This window comes from Podarcis liolepis (genome assembly GCF_965112155.1).
Source record: "Podarcis liolepis genome assembly, chromosome: 14".
Lineage (NCBI taxonomy): Eukaryota > Metazoa > Chordata > Lepidosauria > Squamata > Lacertidae > Podarcis > Podarcis liolepis.
In genome coordinates, this window is record NC_139569.1 from 11,551,295 (window position 1) to 11,572,808 (window position 21,514).

The 21,514-nt window shown below is 43.7% G+C and overlaps 2 protein-coding genes across 2 annotated transcripts; both read left to right on the top strand.

Annotated features, from left to right (window-relative positions):
- Positions 1-1,367: 1,367 nt before the first annotated feature.
- LOC310693810 (radial spoke head 10 homolog B-like) lies at positions 1,368-11,406 on the top strand (the record flags this gene model as incomplete). The annotated part of the gene is made up of 9 exons (XM_083476187.1): positions 1,368-1,929; positions 3,098-3,414; positions 4,986-5,061; positions 6,485-6,553; positions 6,837-7,010; positions 8,253-8,279; positions 8,687-8,772; positions 10,299-10,449; positions 11,365-11,406. The coding sequence occupies exons 2-9, from the start codon at positions 3,170-3,172 to the stop codon at positions 11,404-11,406; spliced, it is 870 nt and encodes a 289-aa protein (XP_083332313.1). The 5' UTR covers positions 1,368-1,929; positions 3,098-3,169.
- A 114-nt stretch (positions 11,407-11,520) lies between these two features.
- Positions 11,521-21,514, top strand: LOC310692885 (mismatch repair endonuclease PMS2-like). The gene is made up of 6 exons (XM_083474361.1): positions 11,521-11,717; positions 12,942-13,809; positions 14,366-14,533; positions 17,762-17,862; positions 20,026-20,195; positions 20,396-21,514. Exons 1-6 carry the CDS (start codon positions 11,549-11,551, stop codon positions 20,537-20,539), a joined length of 1,620 nt encoding a protein of 539 aa, XP_083330487.1. The 5' UTR covers positions 11,521-11,548; the 3' UTR covers positions 20,540-21,514.

The window sequence follows — 21,514 nt, forward strand, 5'->3', positions numbered from 1 at the left end:
CAAGCCTTTCAAGCAGAGTCTGCGTTTGTTGGGAGTTAATTTTAGATGTTCTAATTCATGGGTAGGCAAACTAAGGCCCAGGGGCCGGATCCAGCCCAATCGCCTTCTAAATCCGGCCTGTGGATGGTCTGGGAATCAGCGTGTTTTTACATGAGTAGAATGTGTGCTTTTATTTAAAATGCATCTCTGGATTATTTGTGGGGCATAGAAATTCATCCCCCCCCCAAAAAAAATAGTCTGCCCCCCCACAAGGTCTGAGGGACAGTGGACCGGCCCCCTGCTAAAAAAGTTTGCTGACCCCTGTTCTAATTGTTTTATTGCCTGAGTGTTTGACACCTTTAGCTTCTTTGGGGTGGGATATAAATTTAATAAAAAGTATATGTGCGAACGGTTGAACTTAATTGAAATGCCAAAAGGAGGCTAGGGTAGCTAGCTAAATCTCAAATTATGAAGCAAGTAAGGCAAGACAGGAAATGCTATTCTTTGCCGGTGTAAATGAATAGAACATTATGAGATTAACTTGTGCTGGGGTAAGAAAATAATGTATCTTCAACTTGTACAAATTTCAGTTATCTGAAAAGCAGCAGTGTGTAATTCACAAGTTTATAGTTTCACACACACCTCAAAAAGAATGGTCCACTGAAAGAGGTCTCCAGCTTTTTCTCAGGTACTAGTTACTGGAGCAGATATTGAAATCATATATAATCTCAAATGTATTATTCTGCACATTAACACTTGGCACCATGGCTTCCACTCAGGGAGCTTGTGGCCTTGGTAAATGCTTTACGATGCCAACATTTTCTGGACTTCAGGGTTGCAGAGGTGATAAACATAGAGTGCAAGATACAATTTCCATCCCAATATCTCCAGAATACAGTGGTACCTCAGGTTACATACTCTTCAGGTTACATACGCTTCAGGTTACAGACTCTGCTAACCCAGAAATAGTGCTTCAGGTTAAGAACTTTGCTTCAGGATGAGAACAGTTTCAGGTTAAGAATGGACCTCTGGAACGAATTAAGTACTTAACCTGAGATACCACTGTATATTTAAAGCTTTAAACAGTCATGGCTTCCCCCAAAGGTTCTTGGGAGATGTAGTTTGTTACGAGTTATAAAGGTTGCTAAGAGGCCCCCTATTTCCCTCCCAGAGAAACAATTCCCAGAGTGGATTTAACAGTCATTCGTACTTCACTGGAAACTCTGAGACTTGTAACTCTGTGAGGGGAATGGGGCGTCTTCTAAGGACTCTCTGAACCCTTAACAAACTACATCTCCCAGAATCCTTTGCAGGGTGAATCCACGACTGTTTAAAGTGGTATCATAGCGCTTTAAATGTGTGGGGTGGATGTGGCCTTTAACAGAATTGAGCCGAGAGGAAAATGGGGGCAAAGCTGGGGCACAACCAATAATTGGCTTTCCCTCCATCCACTGTTGGTTTCTCTTCCTTCTGCTCCATCAGTGCCTGTTTGGGCACCCCCACCACTGGCATAGAGCTTTTTTGTTGTTAAGGAGGCTGTGGCAATAGGCTAATAGGTGGTGGTCCCTTTAAGAGGAATAAATACTCTCCTCTTCCCCCTACCGCCCTGAGAGTGGTTACTATGGTAACTGTCCGGGATTGAGACGCTGCAACCGCTGCTGCTGTTGTTGCTACTTAAATCTCTCTGCAGAGAGTTTCTGCTGGAGGTTGGAGGCTAGAAATTCTCTGTCCTTTTGCTTGTGTGAGTAAGCGATGGACACCAACAGCCCCATCCAAGTCTGAGGGAGGCACTTTTGAGCAGCCCCAGCCTGAAGAATTTTTGCGTCTTCCAAATATGTGGACTGCAATTCATTTTTTAAATAAAATCCTTTTTTAAGATAGCTTTAAAAATGCCATTACTAAGGGACTAGATCCATCGTGCTTCCAGAAGGGGACTTGATGTTGGAGAAGGTTTGTTCAGTTGCGGTAAACGGGTCACAAGCACAACAGAGGTGTGTGTGTGTGTGTGTGTGTGTCTGTTTAAACTGGATTTTCCCAGGAAAGATAAATCTGAAGGGAGTAGGATATGAACTGGCTATTTTGTGTGTGGCTGCTGCAATTAATAATAATAATAATAATAATAATAATAATAATAATAATAATATCATGAGGAGCACTGTTCACACAATAAGCTCTCATCTCCAGGCACCTCTATTTGGTCAACTGTGTTCTATGCTGCCAAAAAAGCCACAGAGTAACAATTGGGATGGGACACAAAAACACCTGTGTTGTGGCATGAGTGAACTCAACTGGAGAGGTTTCGACTCCTTTCCAAACAGCCATTTCCCTATTAAACAGAAGCCTGCTTAACCACATTGCATATGTGTTCATTTTTATTTTTCCCACTAAAATGAACACACTTTTATGTTCATTACTTAAGTATGAAATTGACTTATGCAAAATTAAAAGGGCAGGAGCCTTGTCTGGTTTGGCAAAAAACAATGATTTTCGCCTCCTTTCCTGAATTCCGGTAGCAATCCTATGTGAAGAATGTTATTTATGACTTCAGTTATTGTCTGAATTAAAACAAGGAAATCCTATAGGAAGTGGCTGACAGGCCCTCTATTCTTAGAGCTCTGTTTCCCCCTCCCTTAATTCTTTTTATTGCCCTTGATACCTCTTCTGATAACCCTCTTCCCATGTAAATGCCACCTTGTAGAGTGGTAGGGACAGCTGGATCATAGCCTCTGTCTCTTGACTTACACTATTGTTTTAAGATTATGTGTTAAGCTCTTGTTTCCTAGTGCAGTGATGCTCTATCCCATGATAAGGCAATGCTTCCCTTGGTGTTGGCCAGGCATAGGCAAACTCGGCCCTCCAGATGTTTTGAGACTATAATTCCCACCATCCCTGACCACTGGTCCTATTAGCTAGGGATGATGGGAATTGTAGTCCCAAAACATCTGGAGGGCCGAGTTTGCCTATGCCTGGTGTTGGCCGATGGCAAGCTGTGCTTCAACTCCCTTGTTCACCAGGTGCTTAAGAGTGTGATTGTTTTGTTGGACTCAGGTAGAGGAAGGTGTCATCAGGCAGGTTTATCAACAGAATATATATATATCTCCCCTCTCTCCCTTTACAGGATCTGTAAAGTTTGAAAAGTGAAGGAGGCAAGATATCTAGGGAGTCCTGATTTTGGTACAATTCAGCTGCAATGGGTAAAGAAAAGAAGAGAGACAGTAAGAAAGGAGAAAAGTCTTTGCCTCCTCCTCCTGCACACGAGCCCTCAGTAGAACCTGCTACTTCTGTACAGAACATCCCACCGGCTGTAAATCAAGTGGATGAACAGGCAGCAGCCCAAACAGTTCCCCAAGAAGAGGTGAAAGAAGCAGTGGCCCTTCCACCCACAGAACCCATTGAGTATGAGGAACCGATTCTGACTCAGCTCATCGTTGAAAGGTAAACTAGAAGGACTGGGGTGGGGGGTGGAGGACTTAGACTATGTATGTGTGAAAGGTAAAGGTAAAGGGACCCCTGACCATTAGGTCCAGTCATGGACGACTCTGGGGTTGCAGTGCTCATCTCGCTTTACTGGCTGAGGGAGCCAGCGTACAGCTTCTGGGTCATGTGGCCAGCATGACTAAATCACTTCTGGCGAACCAGAGCAGCGCATGGAAACGCCGTTTACCTTCCTGCTGGATCGGTACCTATTTATCTACTCGCAGTTCATGCTTTCGAACTGCTAGGTTGGCAGGAGCAGGGACCGAGCAACGGGAGCTCACCCCGTCGCAGGGATTTGAACCGCCTACCTTCTGATCGGCAAGCCCTAGGTTCTGTAGTTTAACCCACAGTGCCACCCGCATGCCTGTGTGGCTGGTACCTAAGGTTAATAACAGGCTTAAATTTATCAAGTTCGTGGCAAAGGCATACATTTAAAGAACTCTCATGCTACTTTAATAGCTCCTTCAAAGCATCCTGGGAAATATAGCTCTATGATGGGTGTCTTAACAACACTTTGCACCCTTAGCAAACTACATTTCCCAGGATTCTTTGGTGGGGGTATGACCGTTAAAGTAGTACTTTGTACTTTATACTACTGTTAAAGTAGTATAAAGATGGTTTACATGGCATTGAAGATGCGATCTTGCAATTTACTAGCTAATTAGAGGCTGTGTCCTCTTCTTTCTGGCAGTGTAAACAGAGCACGGTAATTATAGTATAATAATTATAATATATGTATTTTTAGTTTATTTGCTAATATATCCCCTACTTTAGATTTGACATATTTCAAAAAGTAAAAAACCAGGACACCACATTTCAGAAATTCCCCCTGGACATCAATTCTGCCTTTGAAATCCCGGATGCATGGCAGACCTACCTTCTTTAATCCAAGGGCTCAGGACAATTTGTAAATTTCAGACAAATATAAAAAGATTGTGCCTGCTTCAAGGTTGGGAATCTATTTAATTAGATGACTCTGTGCAGGTTTCTGAGTGAGAGTTGTTGTATCTTTTGCTTACCTTAATGCCCTAAGACAATATTTTTCATCCCTGCATCTGCTGGGGGTTCCATTCCATTTTGCAACCTTACACCTCCAAAACTTCAGTGATGTTAGAATGAATAATTAATACCAAGTTTTATCTTGGTTGGAATCTGTAAATGTTAAAATAAATTACTCATTCTCTGTTTTTGCTCCATTTTGTCCCTTTATTGGGGAAGCAGGGAGAGTGGGATGGCCTTCTGCAGAATACCACAACTGGTGGCAGAAGTTTCTCAACCCCCAAAGAGTAAAAAAAAAACCCCACTCTGTGTGTGTGTGTGTGTGTGTGTGTGTGTGTAGCTGCATTTAGGTGAAAACTTTACTAGTTGCACCTTCTCCACCACTGATGTACCCTGGTGAGAAAAGTTGTTTTTCAATTTGATATAGATTAATGCTTCTATTTCATGCTTGAAATTATTTTGTCTGCTCATTATATGGATTTATTCAATACCAGTTAATTTTAATCTTAAGTGTCCCCCCCCCCTTGTAGCTACGAAGGAGAAAAAGTCTGTGGGTTATATGAGGGAGAAGGAACAGCTCGTTTTCAAGGAGGCAATGTATACAATGTGAGTACATTTGATGGTGGGCTCTGTATGTAATATTTTTTGGGGGGGAGGGTGACTGGAACCTGTGAGCTAGGCTCAGATTATTGCTTTTACTACTGCTAGTGTTAGACTCTAGATTTACCGTATTTTTTGCACCATAACACTCACTTTTTTCCTCCTAGAAAGTAAGGGGAAATGTCTGTGCGTGTTATAGAGGGAATGCCTACGGGTGGCATGCCTACAGATTTTCCTCCTCTAAAAACTACGTGTGTGTTATGGTCGGGTGCGTGTTATAGAGCAAAAAATACGGGTATGTTGCTCCTCAGGCAGCAAATGTGAGTTAAGGTCATGTCCACAGCATACCTTTAAAGAACATTTATGCTATTTTAACACTCACATCTTCCTCCAAAGAATCCTGGGAACTCTAGTTTGTTAAGAGTCTCCAAACAATTCCCAGCACTAACAAACTACAGTTCCCAGGATTCTTTGTAAAAGTGTTAAAATAGTATTTCTATACTGCCCTTCAACTGAGGATCACAGAGCTGATTACAATATAATACAATCTCTCTCCAGGGTTTCAGACAGGACTGTTTCTCAGCCCCCCCCCCCAAATTTTCTTTCAGGTGTTTAGATATCCCTATTTTCCTACTGTTTTGTTGTTTGGAAGTTGACAAAACACAGCTATATAAATCATCACAAACTGCTTAGCTAAATCTTTTAAGCTTTTATGGTGCTTTATTTCTCTGGATACGTATTTTAAGTATTTTAAGTACACTTAATTAGTATATTAAAAAGCAGCTTAAAAAGCAGAAACATCACCTTGCCAACAAAGGTCCGTATAGTTAAATCTATAGTTTTCCCAGTAGTGATGTATGGAAGTGAGAGCTGGACCATCAAGAAGGCTGATCGCCAAAGAATTGATGCTTTTGAATTATGGTGCTGGAGGAGACTCTTGAGAGTCCCATGGACTGCAAGAAGATCAAACCTATCCATTCTGAAGGAAATCAGCCCTGAGTGCTCACTGGAAGGACAGATCCTGAAGCTGAGGCTCCAATACTTTGGCCATCTCATGAGAAGACTCCCTGGAAAGACCCTGATGTTGGAAAAGATTGAGGGCACAAGGAGAAGGGGACAACAGAGGACGAGATGGTTGGACAGTATTCTCGAAGCTACCAGCAGGAGTTTGACCAAACTGCAGGAGGCAGTGGAAGACAGGAGTGCCTCGCATGCTCTGGTCCATGGGGTCACGAAGAGTCGGACACAACTAAACTACTAAACAACAACAATTAGTATATTGATTGTTAACCCCAGATTGATTGTTTTTATTGTTTATGTAGAGAATTATGCAGCAATTCTGGTTTAAATATGCTGGCCGTTGGCTGTAATAAACACTGATTGATTGATTGATTGATTGATTGATTGAAATCTGTGTTTCATTTTGAAGGGCATGTTTTCTGAAGGCCTCATGCATGGACAAGGAACATACACATGGGCTGATGGAGTGAAGTATGAGGTAAACTGTCATGTTAAATGGAGCATCATTGCAACTACCTTGACGGCCCTTAACTTGCAAGTACATATCTTAGACTCTTGGCCAAAGGATAATTTCCATATGTGTATATTAAATCTTATGTCTCTGCTTGTTTGTAGTGATAAACCGAGAACCTGGGCTTAATAAACCATACTTTTCAATATTTTTTATGAAAAGGTATAATGCATAAATTTCCAGGTAAAACAAGAGATCACTTGTTCTAGCTGTGAATCTCTTTTGTCCCTCCCCTCACCCCTCTCTCTAGGGAAACTTTGTGAAGAACCTACAAATGCATCATGGCAGTTACACCTGGCCGGATGGCAGCGTCTATGACGGAGAGGTAAAGAGTGGGATCAGGCATGGCTTTGGCATGTACAAGTGTGGCACCTACCCTGTTTCGTACATTGGCCAGTGGGTCGAAGGCAAAAGGCATGGCAAGGTAAGTAAAGCACCATGGCTGAAGCATCGCCTGGATTGCTGGGGGAATCTGGGGCAGGAAAATCTCACCTATTCTGTGCTCAGAGCTGCTACCAAGTCTAGACACAGATTTAAGAATTGCTGAGTTGCCTGAAAGGGGAGAGACTCCATCAGGCAAGGCCTCCTTCCACCTGCCTTGTCCCACTCTCTAGTCTCTGCTTCTCAATTTGTATTGTATTATTTTATGTTCTGTGTCTTACCGTTGTTTTATTGATTATAGTTTAGAAATTATTTATTATAACTGCTGAGTGGATTTCTGTTTAACTTTTATATGTTATTATTTAATACTGTTCTAGTGATTGTTGAATGCTACTTTTTTGATATAGGTTACCTATTTTAAAGTTATATTTTATTATCACATTTTTGTATTGCATTAGATTGTTATAAGGTGTCCATTTTTTGTTTCTTCAGCTTGTAAACCACCTTGAGTATTGTAAGATAGAAAGACGGTACAGTGGTGCCTCGCAAGACGAAATTAATTCGTTCCGCGAGTTTTGTCGTCTTGCAATTTTTTTTGTCTTGCGAAGCACGGTGTCGGGAAAGTTTTAGAAAAGCTTCAAAAATCACCAAAAACCTCAAAAAAGGCTACCACACCGCGTTCTATGAGTTGCTCCTTGAAGTCAAGTCGCAACTGTATTAAAGGTGTTAAGAAAAAGGAAACAAACTTGCAAGACGTTTCCGTCTTGCGAAGCAAGCCCATAGGGAAAATCGTCTTGCGAAGCAACTCAAAAAACCCAAAACCCTTTCGTCTAGCGAGTTTTTTGTCTTGCGAGGCATTCGTCTTGCGGGGCACCACTGTATACAAATTAAAAATGATGATGATGACAAGGTGACTGATAGCAGTCCTCCTTTCACTCTTTGTGAGTTTTCTACTTTGCGATTGGCGTCATAGTTAAAAAGCAAACAAAACCGGGCCAGATCCAGACTTGAGGAGGCTCTCAGCCTCTTCTGGACCCCCTGTTAAGGAGACGTACCTTTTAATTATGGTAGGTAGCAGCAGCCGAGCTCCAATGAATGTGTGCCAGGTGCAAGGAAGCAAGATGGCATGGTTTCCATTCTGACTTGTGTCAGTCAAATGTAGCACAATCTCCATTCTGCTGCATGTTGTCTTTAGACAAAAAAACACACGTTATTCTTCTTGCTGTCCACTGTGGCTGAATTTTAAATAATTAATACGCTTCCACCCCCATTCCATTCATTTCAGTGCAAAGGAAATGCAAATACGGAAACAGTAATCAGTTACTGTAGACTGAAAGCAACAATGGTCAGCACTAATCATATTTGCAGGACTAATTTCCATTCCAACATGCTTCCTCCCAACACCACTGCCTCACAAGCTGGTTTTGAAATTGGGCAAATCTAACTGTTTTGGTTTCTCAGTTTTTCCCAGCCTTTGGTTCTCCATATTTCCACATTAGTTTTCAGTCCTGCTGAAAAATCATGACCATTTTAATGCTGTTTTCTCCTAACCTGCACTTTTTTGTATGCATTTCCCCTCCCCCCCTGACATACATACAGTATAATGAGCTTTTGGGTGTCATTTTCACGGATACATGCATTTATAATGCACACTTTACCTTAGTACATGCAAATGCTTAGGCACTGGTTGATTAATGTGCTTGTATGATGTGCTTTCAGGGCACCATTTATTACAACAAGGAAGGTTCTTCCTGGTATGAAGGTGACTTCGTATACAATGTAAAAAGTGGATGGGGAATAAGATGGTAAGTTTTAGAACCTTTCTGATTCAGCAGATCTTTGGACACATATCAGCAGGACACATATCTGCAGGAAACTCACATTTTCATTTATTACATGTGCATCAAGGAAGCCAAGGTACCCTCTGTTGGGTTTCCCCGTTATGTCCTCATAACAGCACTGTGAGGTAGGCTAAATGGAGAGACTGAGGACCAAACCACATATTATCATGATTGCATGTTCAAAACAATATACAGTGGTACCTCGGGTTACAGACGCTTCAGGTTACAGACGCTTCAGGTTACAGACTCCGCTAACCCAGAAATAGTACCTCGGGTTAAGAACTTTGCTTCAGGATGTGAACAGAAATCACGCAGTAGTGGCGCGGCAGCAGTGGGAGTCCCCATTAGCTAAAGTGGTGCTTCAGGTTAAGAACAGTTTCAGGTTAAGAGCGGACCTCCAGAACGAATTAAGTACGTAACCAGAGGTACCACTACATTTATATTAACAGAAACCAGCCATAATGGCCCTTGCAACTGGATTTTGTTTGTTTAACGTAGAATGATGACCAGTCTTAAACAAACCACCAAGGCAACTTGTGATTTGGCCTAAGATTTGCCAAAAGCGAGGTTCATGGATGAGCAGAATTCATAGTATCCTCATTCCAAGCTGAGCTTATCAGTCAGTATCCCACAATTACATATTAGGTATCCTAAACGTGAATCAAGTTGAAATGCGCTATCTGTCAAATATGGTGTTATGCGTTTGGTTGGGCTATCTAAAATACTGTGGGTAGCCAAGGACTAATGAAAAAATATTACTGGAGACCTCTCTCCCACTTTTGGCATGTAAAACCCATCAGAGTTTGGGAAGGTGGCATCTTGGGAAGCTTTTCATTTTATATGCACATCTTTTTTTTAGAAATGCAAATATTGTAGCAGCTACTGGTTGAGGGAAGCAGTAATTATCGGGATTGAAGCACATGAGAAGGGAGTACAGTGGTACCTCGGGTTACATACGCTTCAGGTTACATACGCTTCAGGTTACAGACTCCGCTAACCCAGAAATATTACCTCGGGTTAAGAACTTTGCTTCAGGATGAGAACAGAAATTGTGCAGCAGCGGCACAGCGCCAGCAGGAGGCCCCATTAGCTAAAGTGGTGCTTCAGGTTAAGAACAGTTTCAGGTTAAGAACGGACCTCCGGAACAAATTAAGTACTTAACCCGAAGTACCACTGTATTTAACCTTTTCTTCCTTGCTGCAATGAAAATTACTCCTCCAAGGTTGCTGTTCGCATTGGGAGCGAATCTAGTGACCTTCCAATAAACATGGAGGTTCCGTTCAGCTGTTATGGGTAATATACTTCTCCTCCACCGTAATTTTCCCTTTCCCTTTCCCCCTTTTAAAGCCATCTGCTAGTAGCTGCATCACATCTTGGGGAAATGACTTCACATCATCCAGAAATGACTTTATGAAATGTCAGTCTATTTTAAAACAATATTCGTTGGGATTGCCAACTCTGCTTTCCTTGTTCGTTTGTTTCCTTCCTAGTTATAAATCTGGAAATATCTATGAAGGCCAGTGGGAGAGGGACATGCGTCATGGAGAAGGGAGAATGAGGTGGCTCAGGACGAATCAGGAATATACCGGGCAGTGGGTTAATGGCATACAGGTAGGGCTGAACTGCTTGGATGTTAAAGTGGTACAGATTTTTTTTTTTTGTGGAATTGTGGGAAGGAATGTGGAAATACCAAAATTAATGGTTCTTATTACCCTCAGTAGTACCGAGTTAAAAACCAAAGAGGAATGTAAATGGGTAAAATTGATGGTAATTGCAGCCAGACAGGTTATAGCGAGTAATTGGAAAAATGCAGAAGAGCTGGGGTGAACCAATGGAGGAAAAAACTGAATAATATTATAATTTTAGAATACCTAACTGTGAAGATACATAGAATGAAAGGGCTTAAGGTCAGTGAGAAAGAGGAGGATTGGTTTGAGAAGATATTGAATTATTTGGGTAGGTTTGAATAACTTGGGGCATTAAAATGTTAAAAGTTAAATAAACCTTGTGGAGGGAGGAGTGTTAAGGTATATAGAAATCAACATATGGTTGATTTGAATATGTTATTATTGAATATTATTGAATATGTATATTATTGAATATGTATATCCAATGTATCAGCCGCCTGGGGGGGTTTCACTGTTTGTGTTTTGGTGGTTGGTAAAAAGTAAAATATTTTTTTAAGCGGTACAGATAGGACTCAAGTAATCATTAGATTAAATGTATGACTTGGAGCCATATCAGGGTTTTGTTTTTTAAATCCTCTCCATGTGAGGGCAATTTCCATTAGCCTGCAGTGTGGAGGGGTAGGAGATCCATCTCTTTCTCCTCACCCAATTACCTCACAATGCGGCAATTGGCAATAGAAGTAAAGCTCTCATTAACATATTTGTGAAAGCTACTCATTACATGGATGATCGCCATGGCTAATAATTTCCCACAATATGAAGCCATGGTTTGTTGTTTACTAATGAGCTTTAGTTTGTTTTAACTAGAGCTTGGAGGTGCATATTCACCTAACACCCTTCCTTAATCATGCTTTGTTTGCCCACCCAGATGCTCACCAAATTGCAAAGGCACGAGGCAAAAAGTTGCTAGAAGATTTTGGAGAGACAAGGCGTGGTTCATTTGTTTTTTGTCTGCAGGACAGCTTTCGATTAATTCATTTGTTAAACATGCTATGGCTTCGCTTAAGAAAACTATGACTAAATGTTAATGTGAACCAAGCCAATACCATTTTATGTCTTTGTTTTTAGAATGTGTTGACATCAATGTGACACCCGACAAAAGGCAAATAATGTTGCAGGAAGAGAAACTTCTATTGGCGACTCTAAAGACTTCAATGTTGGGGATGTTTGGCAGTGATGTTAACAAACTCATCGCCAACCATACATTGCCAGATACTAAAGGTAGGAATGACACCAGCCATTTAAACCAACTCCCTTTCTAAGTGGATAATTATGCTTTTTTAAAAGTGCATTGTTAACGGGCTGGTTCAGCTGTTTGTGTTCGGCTACACACAGTGCGTATTTCCTCAAATGTCAGCCCAGCTGTATTCCCTGGGGCTCGGGGCAATCACATCCGCTTAGAATTGCGGCCTCGTTTAGTTAGACAAACTCAGGCACAGTTTTAATGTGATTTCCTGCAGTGCCTTGCGTTACGGACAAGGCATCAGGTATCAATGGATTTCTGCCTGCTATTAGTGAAATGGAGCTTGGCATTTTCACAAGATGGGTCCCAATTTGGCCTGCTAAGCTGTTTTCCCTGAATCACATTTCTTGCTCCAAACTTGATGTGTTATGGGCCAAGTAGAGAAGTGGCAGCGTGGGACGCGGGTGGCGCTGTGGGTTAAACCACAGAGCCTAGGACTTGCCTATCAGAAGGTCGGCGGTTTGAATCCCCGCGACGGGGTGAGCTCCCGTTGCTCGGTCCCTGCTCCTGCCAACCTAGCAGTTCGAAAGCACGTCAAAGTGCAAGTAGATAAATAGGTACCGCTACAGCGGGAAGGTAAACGGCATTTCCGTGTGCTGCTCTGGTTCGCCAGAAGCGGCTTAGTCATGCTGGCTGCATGACCTGGAAGCTGTACGCCGGCTCCCTCGACCAATAAAGCGAGATGAGCGCCACAACCCCAGAGCCGTCCATGACTGGACCTAATGGTCAGGGGTCCCTTTACCTTTACCTAGAGAAGTGGCGGGCGGTGCACAATCTGGAGCCGTAAAGTACACTCCCAATTGTTATCAGTGTCAATTGATGGTGACTGCAAGCCTGCTGGATTTGCTGCAAGACCATGTTCTCCACTGCACAGCTGATCAGTGGTGACTTCAAGCCTCACTTGACTTGGATTTCCTTTTGTAGCATAGCTTGCCGCACTACAAAGAAAAATTTCATCACCCAATGTCATCGTGAAGCCAGATGATTGACAATTGAGTGGGCCTCCATCCAACTGTCAGAGTGATCCACTGTGGTTAGGGGGGGATCTAGGATTCAGCTGGCTGGCCAGATCCATTTCCCCACCGCTGCTCTCGCTGTTCTTTCTCTGGAGCCTCGGAGTTCACCATTGGGGCCTTGATTTATTCCTGTGGGTTGATTTTTAAATTGCAATTTAAAACTCTCCTCTCTTCACCCTTTCTTAGGAAATTTCACAGTGCTTCAAGAAGAGGCAGAAAGCCCTGCCTTGGAAACTTCACGTGGCTCCTCCTCTCAGAATCTGAGCGCAAAAGAAAAAACAGCAATCACTCTTGCCAAACTTAGGGAATCATTTTCTCTCCACCAAGTGAAAAGGGACCGTTTTCATGGTGTTGCAAATGCCAGGCGTCAACAAAGTTCCTCTGGGCAGAAAGAACTTCCGGCATTTTTTAGCATTTTGGATTCTCCAAATAAGAAGACTGGCTCCAGCAAAGAGGCGGAGTGTGGAAGAGAGGAGGATCCAAGTATATTCATGCTTTCGGGCAAAAAACTCAAGAAATCAGCAGAAGATAAAGATTCTGGTTGTGGGAGCACCTCAGCAGAATCGGAAGTGGGTTTAAGCACACCAGAAAATGGTAGCTGTTCCAGCTGTGAAAACACAATTGGCTCACCTCTTGAAGATTTCCCTATTTTCAGAGAAGTTCAAAGTGGCAGTCTTGAGACGAGGGGAGATTTCTGGGGAGCTGAATGCAGATTGAACCAAAGCAAAGAGAGCCAATTATCCCAGCAGGCAGACAGTTCACCCCCCAAAATGAAACGTTTTAAGATGAGCCAGCCTCTTTCTCAGGTGGCCACTCCGTCAAAGATGGAGAATGACTGGGGTTCTTCAGTCCTATCGCAGTATGATGTACCTGTAGAACTGGAGAAGAAAACCATACCGTTGGAGTTTTCTCTGAGCGCACTGATGGGCAGAGTACAGAAGCTAAGCCAGGAACAGGAGAAGAAAGAAGCAGCGCTAAAATTCAGAAAATTCAGGGCAAAAATTAGCCCAGGAGAAAATAAAACAGCAGAAGACGAATTAAGAAAAGAAATAAGGTATTTGACCTTTTAAATTCCTCCATTGGCAAAGCAATGGTATCTGTTTGACTTGAAAGGAGTTGGGATGGTACATCTGGAATATTTGCAGTGACCAGGAAATCCTCACTGTGGAGTAGGTGAAACTTTGCTTTGCTTTGCACCGTGAGACACAGCTTTCCAGCTTAGGTTCCCATGCAAAATTCTTCCCAGGTTCCCATATACTCTGCTTGAGGGACAGCTGGGCAATGCTGCTTACATATCTGTCCTTGGCCATGAGGTGACAGAGAGAGCTTTTCACAACTCACTGTGATGCTCACTGTAACTTTCTGGAGCGAGTTGCTAGTCTTTTAGGCAGCTGGCCACAAGACCCCAAAAAAACTGCAGACAAACTCCGGCTCCCTCAGCCAGTAAAGCAAGATGAGCGCCGCAACCCCAGAGTCCTTCGCGACTAGACTTAATTGTCAGGGGTCCTTTACCTTTACCTTTTCAGGGAACTTAAAGGGCTGCTAGTTCTCCTGCCCTAAAATGTAAACACATTTTTAACCTGCTTTCCCCACCCTTTCCCTATATACAGGAAAGAGATGTTTGCTAAAATGGACATAATCGGCCAGTTCAATTTAGGGTTTATAATAACCAAGCTAAACTCGGACCTCTTCATCATTGATCAACATGCTTCAGATGAGAAGTACAACTTCGAGATGTTGCAGGAGCACACGGTTCTGCAGGGGCAGAAGCTGATCACGTAAGTGTCCCAAGACGAGCAGCTGGCCGCTCAGTGCAGTCAGCGAAGGCCCTACCCTTGGACCAGTTTCGTTGCTTTTTTATTGCATGGTAGAGCTTCTTTGGGAGTTGCTCTGGGTGTTCAGGGAGCAGAAGAGTGGGGTAGAAATACTAAGTACAGTGGTACCTCAGGTTAAGTACTTAATTCGTTCCAAAGGTCTGTTCTTAACCTGAAACTGTTCTTAACCTGAAGCACCACTTTAGCTAATGGGCCCTCCTGCTGCCACTGCGCCACTGGAGCACAATTTCTGTTCTCATCCTGAAGCAAAGTTCTTAACCCGAGGTACTATTTCTGGGTTAATGGAGTCTGGGTTAATGGAGTCGGTAACCTGAAGCGTATGTAACCTGAAGCATATGTAACCCGAGGTACCACTGTACTAGCTGAATGGCAGTGATTGGATAAACATATTTTTAACTTGTGGCTGTTTAAAGAAGCACATACTTGGGATGGAATGAGATACAGCTAACAAAGGTAATAATTTGAATGCAAGCTGATTTAAGGGGGGGGGGGTGTATGTTAGGGCTCATAAAAGGGTTCTTTATGGGAGTCCCTGGGGCTCTTTTTCCTCCCGCCTCACTTTTTAAAGCCTTTGTTTGTGCTTTACTTTGCTTATAGGGTGTCTGGGTCCACTGCCAAGTACTTTGCAAGTTGAGGCACCAGAAGTCCTCCATCTTAATTTTTCAGGGGTAATCTGTAAATTAGCATATGCAAATATGTCCCATGAACCTGTGTCCTGAGCCCCTTAGGTGAGGCACCCCCAAACTCGGCCCTCCAAATGTTTAAGGACTACAACTCCCATCATCCCTAGCTAACAGGACCAGTGGTCAGGGATGATGGGAGTTGTAGTCCCAAAACATCTGGAGGGTCGAGTTTGTGGCTGCCTGCCTTAGGTACTTAGCAGCCAGGTTAGAATTGAAAATTGGCCACAGGTTATGGTGGGTCTTACAGCATATAACACCGGTCTTGAAAGACCTACATTGGCTCCCAGTACGTTTCCGAGCACAATTCAAAGTGTTGGTGCTGACCTTTAAAGCCCTAAACGGCCTCGGTCCAGTATACCTGAAGGAGCGTCTCCACCCCCATCATTCTGCCCAGACGCTGAGGTCCAGCGCCGAGGGCCTTCTGGCGGTTCCCTCATTGCGAGAAGCAAAGCTACAGGGAACCAGGCAGAGGGCCTTTTCGGTAGTAGCGCCCGCCCTGTGGAACACCCTTCCAGCAGATGTCAAAGCGATAAACAACTACCTGACATTCAGAAGACATCTTAAGGCAGCCCTGTTCAGGGAAGTTTTTAACGTGTGATCTTTTACTGTATTTTTGGTTTCTATGGAAGCCGCCCAGAGTGGCTGGGGAGGCCCAGCCAGATGGGCGGGGTATAAATAATAAATTATTATTATTATTATTATTATTATTATTATTATTATTATTATTATCATCATCATTATTATTATTTTAAATACTTTTAAAAAAGAAGTTTAGCTGTTCTTGTATTCAAAATTCCAATGAATGCTAAGATTAATGCGAGGATGGTCTTTTGATACATTTGAGGTTAGGCTTGGCTTACTCAAACCCCTTTTACCCTCTGAACTTCATAAAAAAGAAGAGTAGTAACAAAAATAGTACAGTGGTACCCCGCAAGACGAATGCCTCGCAAGACGGAAAACCCGCAAGACGAAAGGGTTTTCTGTTTCGGAGGCACTTCGCAAGACGAATTTCCCTATGGGCTTGCTTCGCAAGACGAAAGCCCATAGGGAAATCTCCGGGGACCTGTTTTAAATTGCTGGCGGTCGGGAGCAAAGACTTTCGCCCACAGCCGGCCTTCAGAAGAGGTCCTGGACCTCTTCTGAAGGCCGGCGGGGGGCAAAAGTCTTTGCTCCCCCCGCCTGCCTTCCCGGGACAGCGGAGACTTCTCCGCTGCCCCGGGCGATCTTAAAATGCTGGCGGGCGGGAGCGAAGCGTTCGCTGCCGACCCCCAGCATTTTAAAATCTCCCCGGGACAGCGCTTCCCCCGGACCTCTTCTGAAGCAAGGGGCTGGGGGGAGATAGCGATCTCCCTGCAGCCCCTTGCTGCAAAAGACGTCCGGGGGAAGCGGGGAAGCGAAGCGCTTCGCTTCCCGCTTCCCCGGGACCTCTTCTGAAGCAAGGGGCTATCTCCCCCCAGCCCCTTGCTTCAGAAGAGGTCCGGGGGAAGCGGGAAGCGAAGCGCTTCGCTTCCCCGCTTCCCCCGGACGTCTTTTGCAGCTGTTCCGAAGTGGGGAGGGGGGCGGGGACACCTGCCCCAGCCGCCCCACTTCGAAAAGCTGTTCCGAAGTGGGGAGGGGGGGCGGGGACACCTGCCCCAGCCGCCCCACTTCGGAAAGCTGTTCCGAAGTGGGGAGGGGGGGCGGGGACACCTTCTGAAGGCGGGCAGGGGGCGAAAGTCTTTGTCCCCCCTGCCTGCCTTCCCAGGGGCTTTTAAATCGCCCCGGACAGCGGAGAAGTCCTCCGCTGTCCAGGGCGATTTTAAAATGCCGCCCGCCAGCATTTTAAGATCGCCCCGGACAGCGGAGAAGTCCTCCGCTGTCCCAGGGTTTTTTTAAAATGCTGGGGGTGGGAAGAAAAGCCCTTGTCCCCCCCCCAAGCCTTCAGAAGAGGTCCGGGGACAGACTGTCCCCGGACCTGGTCTGAAGGCGGTTTCCCTAGGAACGCATTAATTGATTTTCAATGCATTCCTATGGGAAACCGTGCATCGCAAGACGAAAAAACCGCAAGACGAAGAGACTTGCGGAACGAATTAATTTCGTCTTGCGAGGCACCACTGTAGTAACAAGCATTTCATTGGATGTATATTAAAATATCTCCATCTGATCTTTGGAGGAGCTTTTGGATCCCATCTGCTTTGTTCATTTAAAGTAGACTATACCATTTAAGGAGAGCCATGGCTTTCCCTAAACAGTTGTGGAAACTGTGGTTTAAGAGCTACAATTCCCAGTGTGGTTTAACAAGCCCTCTTCAGGGAAGTTTGGGATTGGTTGGTGGGGAACAGGGGTCTCCCCACAATTCCTAGCACCCTTAAACTACAGTACCCAAGTGGCATGAGACTGCTTTAAATGTATCAGGTGGGGCCTAACTTTTGCCAGAATGTATCAAGATAAACACTCGTCACACTAACTTCACACCCTATTCTTTTTTCAATGTCTCCCATTATATCAGGCCTCAGAATCTTAACTTAACTGCTGTAAGCGAAAGCATTTTAATGGAAAACCTGGAAATTTTCAGAAAAAATGGATTTGATTTTGTTATTGATGAAGATGGTGAGTTTCCGCCTAAATGGGATGCTAATATCTAGGGTACAAAGATCTGCCCGAGTTCCTTTGCCCAAGTTGTGGTTGCTATTCTCTTTCTCTCCGACACCAATACCCACCGAAAAGCAGCAGCAGTGTATAGTATGCAACAATCGTTTGCATAGGTCCTTGGGAGTAATCTCCATCCAGCTATGTGGCAAGTAAGTAGGGATTGCTTTGGACTGCATTGGTTCAACTTGTAGAACACATTGAGCTTTTTTCACCCAGCTGAAATGCAAGCAATCTTGCAAAGGTAGTGTCACCACTTACCATGAAGTCAGGAACCCCATCAAAGGAAAGGAAAGACGTATCTAGCCTCTGCTTCATTGTTTTCTTCCTTTTCTGACTTCCTCCAATGTAAATGAAACTTCAAAATCTTGTTTGCTTTCACTTGCCAGAGCAAGAATAGTCTGTGAGTTATGGTGCTCTGGCAAATGTCCTTGCTCCTGCCCTGAAAATAAGCCCGGAAGCTACACTACACTTCTGGAAATTTCATCAGCTTTACATCCTAATAGAAATTATTCTTTTCTCTTACTAATGCCTTGGGGTTTTCTTCTCACAGAGTTTATGCAGTATAGACAAAGGAACCAAGTAGGTGAGCCCAGGGCTATGGTTCCTTCCCACAGTGCTCTCCGTCCTGGTGAGCAGTTGCCAACCTGAACATTATAGACCTTTCATGTTGCTATGGAATAAAGCAAGACTAGGGAAGCAGCTCCCATGTTGCTATAGCAATAGTCCGGAGTGCAACCTCTCCACTGTGATATTCATGCAAAGAAAACAGGAAATGCTCTGCCTTGTGCTTTCTGTTTTTCACATCTCTCTCTACTGTCTGAATCAGTGCTTTGATGTTTAAAATGAACTTTAATATTGGGTTTTTGAATTGTAACCTACCTTGGGGACCTCATGGTGAATGGCTGGTAAGAAATCTGTTAGTATTAACAGTTCCTACCTCCTACTCAGGGTGGCGTTGTGGGTTAAACCACAGAGCCTAGGACTTGCCGATCAGAAGGTCGGCAGTTCGAATCCCCATGACGGGGTGAGCTCCCGTTGCTCGGTCCCTGCTCCTGCCAACCTAGCAGTTCAAAAGCACGTCAACGTGCAGGTAGATAAATAGGTACCGCTCCAGGGAGAAGGTAAACGGCATTTCCGTGCACTGCTCTGGTTCGCCAGAAGCGGCTTAGTCATGCTGGCCACGTGACCCAGAAGCTGTCAGCAGACAAACGCCAGCTTCCTCGGCCAATAAAGCGAGATGAGCGCACAACCCCAGAGTCGGCCACGACTGGACCTAATGGTCAGGGGTCCCTTTACCTTTACCTTTACCTCCTACTCTCATAAGAAGAGCATGCTGGATCAGGCCAAAGGCCCATCAGAGTCCACCATTTTGTTTTCACAGTGGCCAACCAGATGCCTGTGGGAGGCCCGTAAGCAGGACACAAATTCTAGCGTTATGAGGCAGGGAGGTATGCAGAGTTGTGAAGGTGGGGCAGCGTTCATCTCTGGAGGCCTGGGGTGTGAAAGGTTCTATTTTGGACATGAGAGAGAGAGGAGAAAGGAGAGGAAGTGAAACAGTTGTGCTTCCTGTTTGTCCGATATTGGTGTCGTGACCAAAGTTGCACCTAACTGCAGCAGGGCCCATGTGTTACGAATGCCCTTAATTCTTCATGCATCCGTTTTTCAGCTCTGCATTTTAAAAATTAGAAATCGTAACACGAAGGTAGAAATTATTAAATTTTAAAATTATTTTTGAGACACGCTCCATCTTTCAACAGCTGCCTTAATCAGGGTGTGCGTGTTATTGGGTCAGTGTTTCTATTTTGACTATATATATATATTGATTTTGTTCTGTGAACCGCCCTGAGACCTCCAGGTATAGGGCGGCATTTAAATTCAATCAATCAATCAATCAATCAATCAATCAATCAATCAATCATCAGCTTCATCGCACACACAGATGAAGATCTACATTCACAGAGCCACATCAGATGCTCTTGCTGCATTAAGAGCATACGATTTAAAAATCTAAATTTCAGGTTTTAGATTACAAGTGGGAATTTTTCATTTACTTTTGGCTTTTTTAAAATGTATGCATGAAAAGTGTGGTGGCTATTAAATCATTCATTTAAAACCTTGCAGCTCCTGCTACCCAAAGAGTTAAACTCATCTCTTTACCTACAAGCAAAAACTGGACTTTTGGTCCACAAGATATAGAGGAGTTAATCTTCATGTTAAGCGACTGCCCTGGAGTGATGTGCAGGCCTTCCAGAGTAAGACAGATGTTCGCTTCTCGAGCATGTAGAAAGTCTGTAAGTATTAATCCGTTGGAGGTTTCATATTTATTTCTTGCTTTTCTATTAAAATAACGCTCAAAGCTGCTTACTGGATAACGGGACATAGGAGGGAACTTCCTTTTTTAAGATTAAGGAAGTAAAGTATGTCAACCAAAAATAGATAATGGTAGTACTGACCCTCATGAGACTTTTAACATTTTATTTTTCATCTACAGGTGATGGTTGGAACAGCGCTTAATGCAAATGAGATGAAGAAACTCGTCACCCACATGGGTGAGATTGAGCACCCTTGGAATTGCCCACACGGAAGACCTACCATAAGGCATATAGCCAATCTAGATCTGATTTCACAAGAATAACGAACCTTTATGCACGTTCGTTAGGACATTTTTAGCATTGATTCCATTGGCGGATGCTATTGAGACCTCTTTTATAGGATTGTGATTTATCACGAAAGTTTTTCCCCCCCATTTGCAGCACAAAAGATCAAGCTTATGATGTTGTTCAAGAAATAAACTACTAGATGGGCAAAATGTCTATGCTTGATGCAACTAGGTGTGTGTAACTGAGGTTATAGCTGCTCATCCCTTGCAACTCCCACCATGCACCAAACCCCATGATCCTTGGATCTCTGCAAGTGTTTTATCACAACACTGGCATAGATCCACGGTGTCTCCCCTTATCCCTGTGCAGGTGAACTGTCATTAAGTCCTGCAACACCTTTTACTACCCTTTTAGAACAAAAAAGGCTGGAAGATCAAGCCAGCACCTGTTTCTATGGATTAAGGCTTGGTTTGAGTTATGTTGCTGCCTTTGGTCTACATCAAACTTCGTGTGAGGCAGGGAGAAATTAGGTTTCTCTCTTCAGGGTTTCCCCCCCACGGCAGTTCCTTTTCACCTGCCCTGTAGGTGAACAAAAAGCGAAGGAGCAGGCTGAGATACTTTGTCCTGTGCACCAGACAATTGTCTCAAAATTATGGGACGGTAGGAGGCAATTTGTGGTGTTTCCCTTGGTGGTTATCCAGAGTAGTTCAACGCCTAATAATCTTGAGAGCCCAAGAAACTGTATTTTCTGCCCACTGGGTTGGGGCAGCTCTGCCCTGGTTGGTTAATCTATTACGGAATGATCTGCTGGTCATTTATATTAGTGTAGCTTCACTGCTAAAAACAGTTTCCTTTTATTAAATAACTTGTACATAGAAAGGATTTGTGTACATACGTTCTTACTATGGATGGCCTTTTGTTTTTATAGCAGATATATATTTAAAATATATTTTTTAAAAAACACAAATGAACGTTCTCCAGCTTTCTCATTAAATGACTTTCCTAAAGAA

What these genes read in the sequence shown, in the direction of transcription:
- LOC310692885 (XM_083474361.1), top strand. Translation starts at nt 11,549, where the DNA reads ATGTCTTTGTTTTTAGAATGTGTTGACATCAATGTGACACCCGACAAA. An exon ending in TACATTGCCAGATACTAAAG is followed by an intron (nt 11,718 to 12,941) that starts GTAGGAATGACA and finishes ACCCTTTCTTAG; the next exon opens with GAAATTTCACAGTGCTTCAA. An exon ending in GAATTAAGAAAAGAAATAAG is followed by an intron (nt 13,810 to 14,365) that starts GTATTTGACCTT and finishes CCCTATATACAG; the next exon opens with GAAAGAGATGTTTGCTAAAA.